General features: G+C 47.3%; 1 protein-coding gene across 1 annotated transcript in view; it reads left to right on the top strand.

Annotated features, from left to right (window-relative positions):
* Positions 1-1,510: 1,510 nt before the first annotated feature.
* The window catches only part of LOC119379533 (WASH complex subunit 2), a gene marked incomplete at its 5' end in the record, with an annotated part of 624,148 nt that continues 611,263 nt past the window's right edge, over positions 1,511-14,395 (top strand). Inside the window, 1 exon segment of the mRNA XM_037648828.2 lies at positions 1,511-1,603. Coding sequence (XP_037504756.1) covers positions 1,511-1,603 — 93 coding nt within the window.

The raw sequence follows: 14,395 nt of genomic DNA, 5'->3' as shown, positions 1-14,395 counted from the left end.
ACTTACGTGCAACGTTCATGGTGCGCTGGCGGCCGTTTCGCTAGCTTGGTATACACCAAAATTGGTATTGCATGACGTGACTGTGTGTTGAACATAAATAACAGGAGTTAACATTCAAATCATGACACGCACGTCATGTTCAGCATGACTTACGTGCCACGATCATAGTGTGCTGGCGGCCGTTTTGCTAGATTGATAAACACCAAAACTGGTATTGCGCGACGTCACTGTGTGAATAACATAAATGACAAGTGGTAACATGCAATTCATGATATGCATGTCATGTAGGGTAAGATTTAGACGCCACGCTTATGGTGCGCTCGCTGCCATTTTGTTAACTGGATATATACGAAAATTGGTATGCCATGACAGGAGTGCGTGACGAGCGTAAATAGCTGGTCATGCATGGTGTATATGTACCAGAATATACGTTTCATTAGCATGGCATATACCGGATTGTACATGCATGCATGCATGACAAACTTGCGATATATAGGGAACTAGATGTCACGACGTGAATGGCTTCATTTGCCTCAATGACAAACAAGACGATGTACGCAGCTCTTTGCTGGCTGCTTCGCATTACATCGATTGCCACATTGCGTGGGATCTGCCGGTTTTTTCAAAGTGAGACATCGTGCCTCATGAGTAACAAGAACCTCATGTGCATTGTAGCTTCCAGAATTTAGACAAGGCGACCAACTCTAAACATGGTAGCGTTAACTAAAGGCGTAACGACATAAATGGAGCGGTAATCATTCAAACACTGCCGCAAACAAAGCGCGATTGCTTAACTTCTATGTCGGAACAGCGCCAATCCACCGCCGCCGTCGCTCTTGCTCTGAAGCGGCACCGGAAAATTGTAGAAGTGTGTTCCTGGCGAGCTTTCGCACGTGTTCGAGCTGCCAACTACGCAGCAGTTGTTTCTGGGCATCGCTGAAGGCTGACATAAGCGCTAAATTGGGATGGAAAACGCCACTATCGCAAAAACTGCAGCGCTCGCCTTGACGCTCACGGGAACATTGCTCGCCCGAGCCCGCCTACGCTTCCGAGCCATGGCGACAGGCGGCGTTGTCGGCGCTTTGCACAGTGCCTTCACCTAGATCACATGCACATTGTCAGCTAGATATGCATGCGGCACAACATGCTTCGCTATCACAACTCAAAGGTGAAGAAGGAATGCGAAATGTGAGAAACATACAACCCCCACAGAAGAAGCTGTAGCTTTGAACTAGCCAGGAAAGGTTTTATGGCATGTATAAGTGTATAAGTGTATAAGTGTATGGCATGTATAACAGCAGTTTGCCTGGTTTGTACTGCAATCGAAACCGTGCACCATAATAGAAAGGTAATGTTTTCTGGTTTTTAAACTGTACTTTTAAGTGTAGTCGCTAAATTTACTTCAAGAAGCTGGAAATCCCAGTAGGTTATTTCATTCGTTGTGGTAGCGAACGCATGGGCTTAGAGTGCCAGAGTACTTAGGATGAAATGTTTTGCTGGTTGGTTTCAGCTGCTTGCATACCTCGAGGTTTTCACCCAGAGCATAACATCGAGAACCTGTGAAATCCAGAAGCAGCTGGAAGGACTTGTTCATGAAGCTATGGTAAGCTTTCGTATTCCTCATCATAGTCTGCAAGAAGGTGGCGGCTGTCTTATCAAAAGCATGCAGCATGTGTTGCAACGTCATGTATGCTGCAAAGCATATAGTTGGAGGTGCTTGTCACAAGAAGATTATCAGTGATAGGTCAGACTCGTGCTTTTCGCTGGCTACAATCATGTCTTTGCACGTTTCTAAAACGCCAGAGTCATAATCATGGTTGACCAGCCTTTGCAACCGAAATGCGCAGCATCTGCTTGGCTACACCACAAGTTGAAAGGCACAGTTAACTTTTATGTGAAAAAAAAAGTAACAGTGCAGTGGTGCTGTATTCTATTCCATTCTTTTAATGTAGTCCTGGTTCGGTATTGAGCTGGAGAAATGACAGTTACTGTATGGGAACTGGTTCAGTGCAGTAAACTTTATCTGCCTTGTTCTATGGCAATATAGTGCACAGATACAGCAGGTGTGCTCACAAGCATGGTAATCTTAATCTTCGAAAGGGTGCTTCAAAGTACCCAGCTATTTCCGATTTTTTTATTTTTCGGATTCATACTGGGTACTTGCAAAACTGCAGAATTTGATAGAGGTGTTCAAATAGCCAACTCTGGGCAAGTTTGTTCGAGTACGAATATTCAGGAAAAAAATGGCCCAACTGGTCACGACAAAATTTAAAGCTGTTTCCTCCATAAATGGAACATTGTCATTGAGCAATGTCACATAGCAAATATATAAAGAAGACTGATGAAATCACACATGCGCAGAGATGACAAGTGATAATTTTGTAGTAAAATGACATCTACTCAGAGACATACAGCACTGCATATTTATCTATTTCTATGCATACTGTGTTTTATATTCATTGCTACAATGTCCACAAATGAACCATAATATGAGCATGTAGCGCGATTTCAGTGAGAATGCTGCTAAAAGTACCTTGCAGAAAAATAAAACTTGACTGAAAACATTAAAAAAGTTCGACACTAGAAATAGATGTGCTTATTCAATTTTACAAAAGTTTTTGGATGATGCACAAAAAGCCTAAAGTAACATGATGCCAGTCATGGGCACGTTACCAGTAAAAAGTAACAGTGTTACAGTTACAGTTACCTAAGCCAAAAAAGTAACTCTGTTACAGTTACAGAGTTTCCGAAAGTAACTTGTTACAGTTACAGTTACTGTGCAAAAGTAACGTCGTTACCTTTCCGTTACTGTATAAAATGATAGATAACAAATCAAACTATAGAATTTATTTAATAAGGGTTGCACGTCGTAAAACCCTAGACGAAGGAAACCTAAAAGGGGGCCCAACACCAGCAATCGTTTTGAGCGCCTCTTACTTGAAGCGGAAAACGTGGTTGAAGTACTGGGACGACGGCGGTATCCTAAGACGTTTATTAACTATACCCAGAAGCGCATGCGAAGAGCAGCGGGGAGTGCATCACGAGTGGGGACGACATCCATTGTGTCAGGCTCTGTTCGGAGAGCTTCCGGTCCGCTGGGCATAGAAACCATTTTTAATTCCCGTTATTATACCTTGGAACGTGTGTTCACGAAATCCTAAGACTGCACACCTGCGGACGATCATGGCGGTATCTAAAAGTGCGATGCGGAGATCGGCAAAACGGGCAGGAAATGATCAACGGGGCCTAAAGAACATAAGCGGAATGTTGCTAAAGCAACCCATGCAACGCGTTCTAAGACCGAGCTTGTTGAGCACTGCTGGATGACAGGTCATAGCTTTGACCTAAACAATGCGACGGCGCCGGTTTGCGAACGAAGGTGGGGGAAAAGAAACTCCTGGAATCGTGGTTCATTCGCCGCGGCTTGCAAAAACAACCGCGGCCCCCCACTGTAGATTTACAAGGACATGTGTGACTAATGGACTGGTTGACCTCGGCTCATTTTTTTTTCTTTTTTAGGATGCTACCTGCATTGGGGGCGAAACGTCTGTAATTTTGTTAATAATTGTTGCGTTAAGTCGGAGTAAACATTTTACAATCAGTTAAAAGAAGTTTTTAAAAATCGCTTCGCTAGTTCACGGAATTTCTGGCCTTAGCGGTTTCGCGTTCTGCTGTTTTCCAGCCACCTGTCAAACACGATTAGTTCGGAGTCTCAGACGAGGGAGACTGTAAACATGGCATCCTAATGCTCCTCCACCTGTACACCAAGAACAGAGCTAGATGCTCAAGTGACGAACAGGATATATATGCTGAAAAAAAAACGGACGCGAACTTAGCAGGCTGTTCCGTTGAAGCACGATTCATTTACATGTTGCGTTAATGACAGACCTCCAACCTCAATCTTCTGCAGGGAAGATAATCCGCTTAGTCACCTCCTCTCCTAAACTGCGAGGGGAGCCCTATTCTGGAAAGTTGAGGGGTGGAGAGGATATATGGTAAAGAAGAAAGTTCTAAGAAGTGTTGCTGTTGCAAAATTTTTCATAAAGACAGAAGTAGCTGTAACGGTATTTTCCGTTACAGTTACTGCGAAAAAAGTAACAGTGTTACAGTTACAAGTTCCTCTAACTTAACAGTAACTAGTTACAGTTACAAGTTACCGAAAAAAGTAACTAGTTACCGGTAACGCGTTACTAGTAACTAGTTACGGCCCAAGACTGCATGATGCCTAATTTGACAATGATACACGAAAGCAGTGCTGAAAGTCCTGCTCACTTCACCATTCTTGAAGGACACATTATTTTGAAAGGCTTCACAGAAGCGAAGCAATCATTATCTATTTGCCACAAGTGTAGGTATGGCTAGTCCTTAGATCAAGATGAATACAGAATTGTTATTACAGAGAAACGAAAGAATCGAAGTAACAACTGACTTAACCACTCTGCACGTAATTTGGCTCACTTCCTCGCTTGTCGCAGCAGTGTCAAGAAACCGGCATCATCCTCAGTATACATGGAGGCAATTTCAAAAATGAGGATCACTGGAGAGCTTACGATTGTGGCTATTTGGACCTGTTGGTTCGGCACCAGCAACAATTTGTAGCACAAACACACACAAAAGAAGACAGAAGACGACGAACGAGCTTTCACTACCAGCAAAGGTGTATTTTCCACCGTACGCGTTTCTACTGCTGCCATTAACATCACGCACCGAGAGCCAAGTAAGCTAAACCTGGATGTAACGAACCTGCATGTAACGAATTCCTGGATTTAACGAATTTTTTTCAATCCCCAATACCATCCCCATAGAAGCCCATGTATTTGTGACCTCCATGTAACGGAGGTGTTGCGGTAATTCACCTGAATGTAACGAATTTGCGGCAGTGATCATATATTATTTTGAGTTGTAACATTACTAAAGTCTTGTATGTACAACGCGTAAGTTTTATAATACGAAAATTAATAATACACGGGGGCGGCTGCGGGTAGAACGCATACCATTGCAGCAGGTACAGCAGGCAAGTGCGTGCCGCGATGATGATACAAGCGTCGCTAGAATAGCTTGCGCCGCTTAGCGGCAAACGGAGTTTCCTCGTTGCAAAGCCTTCGAGATGGTAATGCGGCGCGCCATCTCGAAGGCCACGCTATGCAGCTTTTGCTTGCGAGTTGCGACGTCTGGTGGCGCTACTGTGCCAAACGGGTGAACGAAGCGGTGAGGCGGTGAGGCGGGTCAAGCGGGTCAAGTGCGAGGTGCGAGGCTTTGCTGCGAGCGTCAGGCATTCTCTCTTGTCAAGCCTCTCAGCTGCTCGCTGTGACAATGAGCTCCGTGCCGAGAAAGCGCCGGGTTTTGTCTTTTGAAGAAAAGTTTGCGATTGTAAATGCGGTTTCCGCGGGTGAGAAAAAGGACGTTGCTGCGCGATTTAATATCCCAGCCAGCTCCCTGTCGACGATATTGAGTGCGAAGGACAGCATCCGCGAGGCAGCGGAGTCGGGCACGGGCTGGAAGAAGAAATGACTGAAGAAGTCAACGTACGCTGATGCGGACAAGGCCGTCTTCACCTGGTTTCTGGACACACGGGCGCGCAACGTGCCCATAAGTGGCGCAATCCTGCAGCAGAAAGCGAAGGATTTTGCGTCGATTCTTGGCCATGACGATTTCAAGGCAAGTAACGGCTGGCTGCAAGGGTTCAAGAGCCGGCACGGTGTCGTCGGTAGAGTGATTAGCGGCGAGTCCGCATCTGCTGACAGCGATGCCTCTGCCTCGTGGGTGGCCGAGAAGCTGCCTGGCATCTTGGGCCGTTATGAGGCGGCGGACTTGTACAACGCCGATGAAACGGCGTTGTTCTACCAGATGTTGCCGAATCGCATGCTGGAGCTTAAAGGGCACGATTGTCGAGACGGAAAGCAGAGCAAACTACGCGTCACGGTCTTGCTTTGTGCAAACAGTGACGGCAGCGACAAAAATCCCATTAGTTGTAGAAAAAAATGCCCGGCCAAGGTGTTTTAAAGGCACGAAGCGGATGCCAGTCAAGTATGTTGCTAATTCGAAGGCCTGGATGAGCCGAGAAATCTTTACTGAATGGCTGAAGGCATTCAACGAAGATGTCAAGCGTCAGGGTCGCCAAATATGTCTATTGCTTGACAACTGCTTCGCGCACCACATCGAAGGCCTTCAGCTATCGAACATCGAGCTGCAGTACTTCCCTGCCAACTGCATGTCCCTAATACAGCCGTTAGACAAAGGGATCATCAACAGATTTAAGTGCTGCTATCGTCGTCGCGTCATTCAGAAGATCCTCTTGGATATACGCTTTGAACGGCCGACAAAGATAGACATTTACCAAGATGTCGAGATGCTTGCTGCTTGCTGCAGGAAGTAAAAGCTGACACAGTCGCAAATTGCTTCATGAAAGCCCGGGTGTCAGTGGTTACAGAGGCTGGAGTCGACGAAGAACCCCAGGAACCTTCAAATCCATCCGACGTCAGTGAAGCGTGGGATGCACTTCGTGTGAATGGTGGAGTGTCCGACGACGTTGCACTTGACGACTTTTTGTACGCTGACAGTGATGCTGTATCTACCGAAGAAATGTCGGCTGTGGCACTTGTAGAAACTGCCCGAGATCGCGGTGATGGTGAAGGTTTGTCAGAGGCAGATACATCGCCGTTGCCTACCGCGAAGGAGGTCTTGGACGCGCTGGACGTTCTGCGCCGTCACGTTGGCTCACAGGATGACGAGGCAGCATTGGATGAGTTGGTTTCTCTGAACCGCCGCGTGACGTCATCTTTGACGCGAAAGACACAAGCCAAAATAACGCAGTTTTTTTGTGCTAAATAAATATTTGAGGTGAGTGGCACTGAACTGGCATCCGCCGCGTCTTCGTTTGGTTTTCGCGATAGTTTCTCTAGTCTTTACTCGAAAACTGCGTGTAACGAAAACCTGGATATAACGAAAATTCGCGAACTTTTTCCAATTTCGTTATATCCAGGCTTAACTGAATAGGGATATCTTGTGTGCTTCTATGCCCTCCATCTGTGATGAAGAGTTGTCCTGTCTAAGAAAGTGGTGTGCGCATGTGTGATGGGCAGCAGTATGAATGCGTACCGTGGAAAATAAACCTTTGTTGGTAGCAAAAGCTCGTTTGCAGTCTGTGTTGTTTTTTTGTGCTACAAGTTGTTGTGGGGCAAGCTTAGGGCAACCAGCTATTGCAGTGTCGCCATATGTCTGGACTGAGTGGCTCCTGCTTGCACTGCGACAGTTTCCTTGCTTTGGGTGGACGCAACAAACAGGGTGGTGCATGCATGCTGGAGAAGGTTGCATTGGTTTTGAAGACTAGATTCACAATGCTGACATGCAATTCCCTAATGGATCCCTTTAATGTCTTTGTAGACTTGGATTGTTCGAAACACGATGCACATCTTTTGTATTAGCATAACGGCCTTTGCCTCAATAACAGGGGTGTTTTAAAATGACAAACCAAAAAGTAGCCTCTGGTTATAAATGAATTGCACAGTTAAAGGGTCATGAACCACCCCTCGCCCTTGGAGTGAAAAAAACCTTGGTTTGAGTCAGACTCCTCCCAGAAATATATAGTCTAAAGAATTTTTCGAAAAGCTAAAGTAGGACTGGAGATATAGTAATCATTATATTTACCTGACGCATTCTCTCTAAACTCGCTTCATTTCGAAGGAGAGGGCAGCCTTGTTCGAGGTGCCCCGCCCAGTGCATTGCGTCACCTCATTCTAAAAAAAAACAAAAAACGGGAGCATGCAAACACGGACACAAGAAAGAAGTCAGGACACCACAAACGTCGACTAACAACTGAAGAGACGCACAACGGCGGAAAAGAAAGAAGGCACGAAAACTTATCTGCGCATGCCCATGCAATAGACGAACCTATCAATCCGGCACGCGTGGGGGTCTACGTGGAAGACATCTTTGTGTCGACCCTCCATCTGTGATGAAGAGTTGTCCTGTCTAAGAAAGTGGTGTGCGCATGCGTGATGGGCAGGGCATGTGTGACGGTAGGTCACCTCATTTCACTGTTGTATGGTTTCTTTTCCACGTAACTTGGCGGTGCTGCTGCTAGCAACACATAGTTCCGGTGGGCTGCTTTTCGCTGCGCTATAGCTGTGCGGTCTGGCGCTAGTATTCCTTCCTTCATGTCTGGCGCAGTGTATCACATCTGGGGTCTAGGCGCTGACGCAGTCTGTTTGCATTGATACTGGTCGTCTTATCCCCTGTGTTTCCCTGAGTCGCCCGCCTACTGGCTCGGAAGCGGGCACCTATACATCCTCTGTGTGCGGCTTGTTTTCGATTGTGTGCGTACGTCAGCAGCAGGCATAACAGCACGCTGATGGATTGCGCGCTCCGAGCATGGATTGAACGTACGACTGGGGAAATGGGTTCCGACTCTTGTAGTACACACCACTAAGGTCTACGACTCGGGAACCGGATGACACAGATCCTTCAGAACCTCTGCAACGTGGCGGCGATGACATCAATCGGTACGTGAAATACCGTAAATTCCTTCACCGGGCATTTCGTCATAGTTCATGTGCTTGCATCAAGTGTTAAAATTGCCATAGATATTTAAAGGGACTGTCTACCGCTCGGAAAAGTTTTTTTTTTTTATTGTGGTGAAAATGAGAAGATCGTTCGTCACATCGGCGGCAACGAGCGCGCTTTCGTCCCATAAAAAAAAGAATTATAATTTTAATCTGATGTTGAAAACCGTGAATGAATGACCGCTAGCGTCACCCAACAGCAAAGTGGTCGCAATTCCCGCAATCTATAGGTGTGACAGACTATCCACGCAGGTGGACTTATTTTGCTTAAAAACAAACATGTAGAACTTGAGAGCGTATTTCCCGCTCTTGAAACGGCTTTCGATTGCGTCGAAAAGTAATTTTTGCTGTTTTTTTTTTATCTCACGCGTCCAAAAAGACGCCTGGCAGCGCTGCCGACGCCGCCGCTTTCGAGTTCGTCTGCTTCAACACCCCGCGCTGGTTGTACCGTTACGCTGCACTGTCGTTATAGGATGTCTCGCGCGTGCTGCGCTGTGAAGGCATGCATTTATCATCGCTACATCAGTACAGGAGTTTCGTTACATCGTTTGCCTGCAAGACCGTTACAGAAACGACTGTGGGAAGATGCCCTCGGGTACAATTTGTCCTCTTACAGCCGAGTGTGTTCCGATCACTTTCTCGCTTCGGACTACCAAGCGCCTTGTGCACACAAGAGAAGGCTTCGAAAGCGGCTCAAGTGTACAGCTGTTCCTTCTGTTCAGCTGCACGTCACGAAAAGCGAGGTACGATACTTCCGAATGTTTCATGCGGCAATGTACGTATACCGTACATTTCAATACCGGCATCCTCGCCATTGACGTTCACATCGTTGTAGGCCACCTTAGGACGACGGTGTCGAGACAAAGTTTACTGAAGCATTCCCGGAAGAAGCGATCTCTGCAACATATCATGCGGAGTACAAGAGAAACGTCCTGTTGCACGCCCGAAAGAAACATACGCTCTCTTCGGATGCTGTGCCTAGCATTTTCGACGGCTGCCCAAAATACCTGACCGTGCAGCAAAGAACCAGGAAACCTCCGCGAAACGGTAGGCTCTGCTGCCGCCTTCTCTGAAGCAACGGGGGCAAAAGGTTCAATTGCTTCCGAAGTGCCTTACCCGACCGCTGAATGTACGCCAAATGTATTGCACGTACAGACAGCGACTATACGGCATGGCGATGCTGAATTAACGGGCACGCAACGCAAGAGGCCGCGCTTCGACTTCAGCAGCGACGAGCCTCCTCCACGTGAAGAACAGGAGGCTTCTGAACACAACACTGACAGTATGAGTGGCCTATGCGCTACCGACTCACGTCGTCATCAAGCTGGAAAGGTAATTTTTTCTTTTAAATTCAGATGCCACTTTTTGAGCTGCCTCATCTATGCCTATTAGGACCAAGAAACATTAAATGTTGTACAACAATCAGTGAACAGAAATTATTGTACATCCTACTTCTCTGATGCAGTCGCATTTTTTTACGTTCACGGTATTCACGTGATTATAGCAAATGCGAGACGCTAACCGCAAAACTAGCAGGGGTTGCGTGTCGATTGAAGTTCTTAATAGAACGCGTGTAGGTTTCGTGATACATTGGTAGAAACTTGTTTGACGAAGTTTTTTTTTGTTCGTTCAGTTTGCTAAGCAACTAGAGCGCAACATCGATATCCACACGCAGACACACACGCACACGCACACGCACAAACATACGCACGCACACGCACACATGCCCTCACACACACACACACGCACTCACACACGCACGCAATACGCACACACGCGCACGCACACGCATACAGACAGGCACACATAAGCACGCACGCAAATGCACACACGCGCGTACAAATGCACACACGCGCATGCACACATGCACTCACACACACGCAGACACACGCGCACGCACACAAACGCACATGCATACAGATACGCACACGTACGCATGCACGCACACAAATGCACACACACGTACGCATGCGTACAAATGCACACACGCGCACGCACATGTCCTTACACACGCGCACGCACACATTCACTCACACACACACGCAGACACACGCGATACACACAAACACGCACACACATGCACGCGCACGCACACAAATGCACACACGCACATGCACACAGGCGCGCACACATACGCACTTACGCAGGCGCATGTCCTGCGCGCACACGTGCTCACACACACGCAGACACGCGCGCGCATGCACACAAGCAATACACACACACATGCACGCGCACGCACACAAATGCACACACGCACATGCACACAGACGCGCACATATACGCACGCACGCAAATGCACATACACGCGCGCACGCACATGCCATACACACGCGCATGCACACACGTACTCACACACACGCAGGCACACTTGCACGCACACACACACACATACACAGGCTCACACGCGCAAGCACACACGAGCACCCACGCACACTATCGCCTTCCTTATCGCTAGCGTGCCTTCGCTCTTTGGTGGAGACTGCCTCAAGGCAAGCCCAATCGCAAACGCCCTCGAGCTGCTATCCTTCGAGTTGCTATCCTTACAGCAGTTGCATCGAATTTTCACTCACGGCCAACGCTGCTTTTTTGCTCAGAACCAAAGACGCCGACGCCGCCGACGCCGCCGACACCGGAATTTCAGCGAAACGAGTTCTTTAACGCGGTCGCGTCAAAATGCGACCGCTCTCCAGACCAACGTTTGCTGCTGTCAGAACATTCATATGACAAGAACGCTGTTGGGAAATAATCTTCCGATACAATTAAAAGTCAATTTCGCTACTGCAGAATCTCAGTGTACCAATTTATTCACATCTATGTGCATAAGTATATGGAACGTAATAAACAAGCGAGGCTCCGCAGCAATAACCTACTTCGCACGGATCGGCGTCTCTCCGCCGTGGTTTTTCGAGCTTGATTTCACGTTTGACGGTCATTCTATTTTCCTAACCGGTTTCTTAAGAACCCAAATGTTCGAAGCACGTCGGGGCAGGCTGTTTGAAGGAAAGTCTGGAAGCCAAAAGACGGCGATCACATATGTTAGAGGCACGTCTCGCCGAATTGATTCGACAGGACTAGGCTGCGACCCGGGAGTTGTCCGACTGTGCTTGACGCATTTGTAAAACACTTGCAAAACGCATGGATACACATTCTTGTGCTTGTTTATACCACTGGTGCAGAGCGCGAAATTGAAAAGGACGCACCGTTTGCTATTCGTTGCTCCATAGATTTCGTTATCGGTTGCCCTGTTGTGTTATGAAAGGGTAGCTCGCAACTACGAGGTTAAGTAACGTCATTTGGGCAATACACAAGGACCTGTTTTTTCTTACATTCGTGCCGTTTCTTTTGTCCTTTGTATTTGCTTTATGCAGTGCAGCGAGTAAAACCAGTACGTCTCAACTGCGCAATGCTCGTTCCAGCTGCAAATAAAGCGACCTAACCGAGGCCCCGGGGTACTCCGGCCGTTATATGTGTTCAAACTGAAAAAAGTTGTAGAAGATGTGACAGTTGCATCACTTACACGGCAGCATTACGAAGAAATGCCGGCAGCATTACGAAGAAATGCTTGATGTTTCCCAAGGGGAGATAAAACAGCTGAAGATGAAAATTCTGCAGCAGAAAAATTGCAGACTGACCAAAAAGATCGAGGCTCGATCCTCAAGCGATAATAAAGGAGATCAAGGATCAAAAGGTCATGTCTGAGTAGGGCAGGAGGATGTTCACTGCAGCATTCTCCCATACATACAGCAACCCCTCCACGGGACACGAAAAGACCAGAAAGGCACGTATCCGTCCGAGCTGCGGGCGTTTGCGTTAACGCTGCACTTCTATTCTCTATCAGCTTATGAGTATGTACGCTCGAAGTTTAATCTCTCAGCAGAGCGTACTATACGAGAACGGTATACAGAATTCCATCAAGGGAAATACTGGCTTCACAGATGAGTCACTGTCTCGAAAAAGCTAGCCAATGCCGCACAATAACTCTGTACTGTACTTCGATTGTTGATGGCAAATGAGGAAACATATTGAGATTGTGGGCGACTAAGTTGTTAGATATGTGAATCCACATATGAATAAGACTCCGCCACATGACGAATTAAATAAACAGGAAAATGAGTGCCGAGAAGTGAGGTGTGCTCTTACGAGGATGATTATTTTTAAAAACCAGTAATACAGACCCGTCTTCGGTGTGCATGCTTAAGGAAAACGCCAAAAGAAACAGAATAAAACTGACTGCATTCTTATCTGCCATATGGCTTCTTATTCTTGACAACTTCTCCCTTAATCCTCGCCATAACCATTAAAAACCACGGCGGAGAGACACGGCGGGCGCGCTTTGGCTCCCGTTTCTTGCCTATGGCAAGATGGCCGCCGCGCGCGCGGCGCGGCTTCACTGCGGCCCATTGGTAAGTATAGGCGGCCTCCACTCCAGCAAGTTTTATTTAAACCTCCTTGTTGGTCCCATACGTTCTTCCCCTTCGGGACGTCGTATAGAGGATGTTACCTTATTGGACAAATGAAGTGAACAATATTTTCCCTAGCAATCGTCCAAAAGACATTTAAGCCGGGCTTCGGCCCGCTGGAAGAGGGATCCGCTACCATTATGCAATCAAGTAAACATCTCTCTACTTTTTATCTCCCAACATCGCCGGACGCCTTCCTCACTGCTGCCTTGAAGGCTCCTTGCCGGAAGGAGACTCCTGACAGTGCCCAGTGAGGCCTTTCAGCAAAGCTTGACACTCGATCGTCCCACTCGGTACATCCAGTGGAGGTTAAATGACTTTGGAAGGACGTTCTTCGAAGTGAGCATTGCCTTGTTGAGTGCGACGATAAAAGCCCAAATTGATCGTCGTCACGCTCCCGAGAGTAGAAGGAAGATCTTATTGTGACCCGAGGAGCGGAGGACATTCAGGAAAAAAAAAATGTATGAATAGGACGAAACAGTGTGTCCTTTTGAATTTTCATAGGTGGAGCTAAAGTCCCTAGATGGAAAGAACAGGGAAAAATCTAGGGACTTTAGGTGGAGCATTCCAATGCTTTGTTTGAGAAAGGGTTATATGCCCTAACGAGCTGCGAAGTAAGGTCTGTGTTTTTTTTCTACGAAAGAACAGACAATTGTGAAAGGGGGAAAGGAGAATATCATCCCCGTGCTCTCTCTCTCTCCACATATCTTTGCCCTTTTATGCTTCCCTATGCACATTTCCAACGAAGGCTTCTTGGATTATCCCGCGAAGACAACGACAGACAAGAGAGAGCTTCATGGGTTCGAAACAGCGCGTAAAATACGAGGACACAGAAAGAAACAGACAGGACCAGGCGCTGTGCACATTCGTGTGCACATGATTTCAGCGCCTGGTCCTGTCTGTTTCTTTCTGTGTCCTCGTATTTTACGCGCTGTTTCGAACCCATGAAGCCTGGGTTCGAAACAAAAAAACACTGGTTCCATTCTGTCGCGTTTCAAGCAATCACTTCCTCGCGCCGCATGCGATGAGAGAAGGAGGTTGTAATGACATGAAAAATGCAGCCCTTAATGCGAAAGAATGTTTTTGTCTTCTCGCCCCCTCAAACCCTTACCCTTTTAAAGAGAGAGAGACACAGACACAGGCTGCCACTGCCAACATTTTTTATGAAAGGCTTCTTGGGCACCGTCAAAGCCCCCTCTGGGCTGCTCCCTCCGTCCGATGACCGCCGTGTATTTCATTCACCAAAAAAACGACACCAAGGGGGGAGCGTGGAAACACAGGCAAACATCTGCGCTACCAGTGTAGGCTCGTTACCTTTAGCAAGGTGGCATTAGCTGCAGCGCGATGCCGACTTGCGGTGCTGCATGCTGGCTG

This window comes from Rhipicephalus sanguineus, chromosome 1 (assembly GCF_013339695.2).
Source record: "Rhipicephalus sanguineus isolate Rsan-2018 chromosome 1, BIME_Rsan_1.4, whole genome shotgun sequence".
Taxonomy (NCBI): domain Eukaryota; kingdom Metazoa; phylum Arthropoda; class Arachnida; order Ixodida; family Ixodidae; genus Rhipicephalus; species Rhipicephalus sanguineus.
Note: the sequence above shows the minus strand (reverse complement) of the source record. Positions and strands in the feature narration are given on the sequence as shown.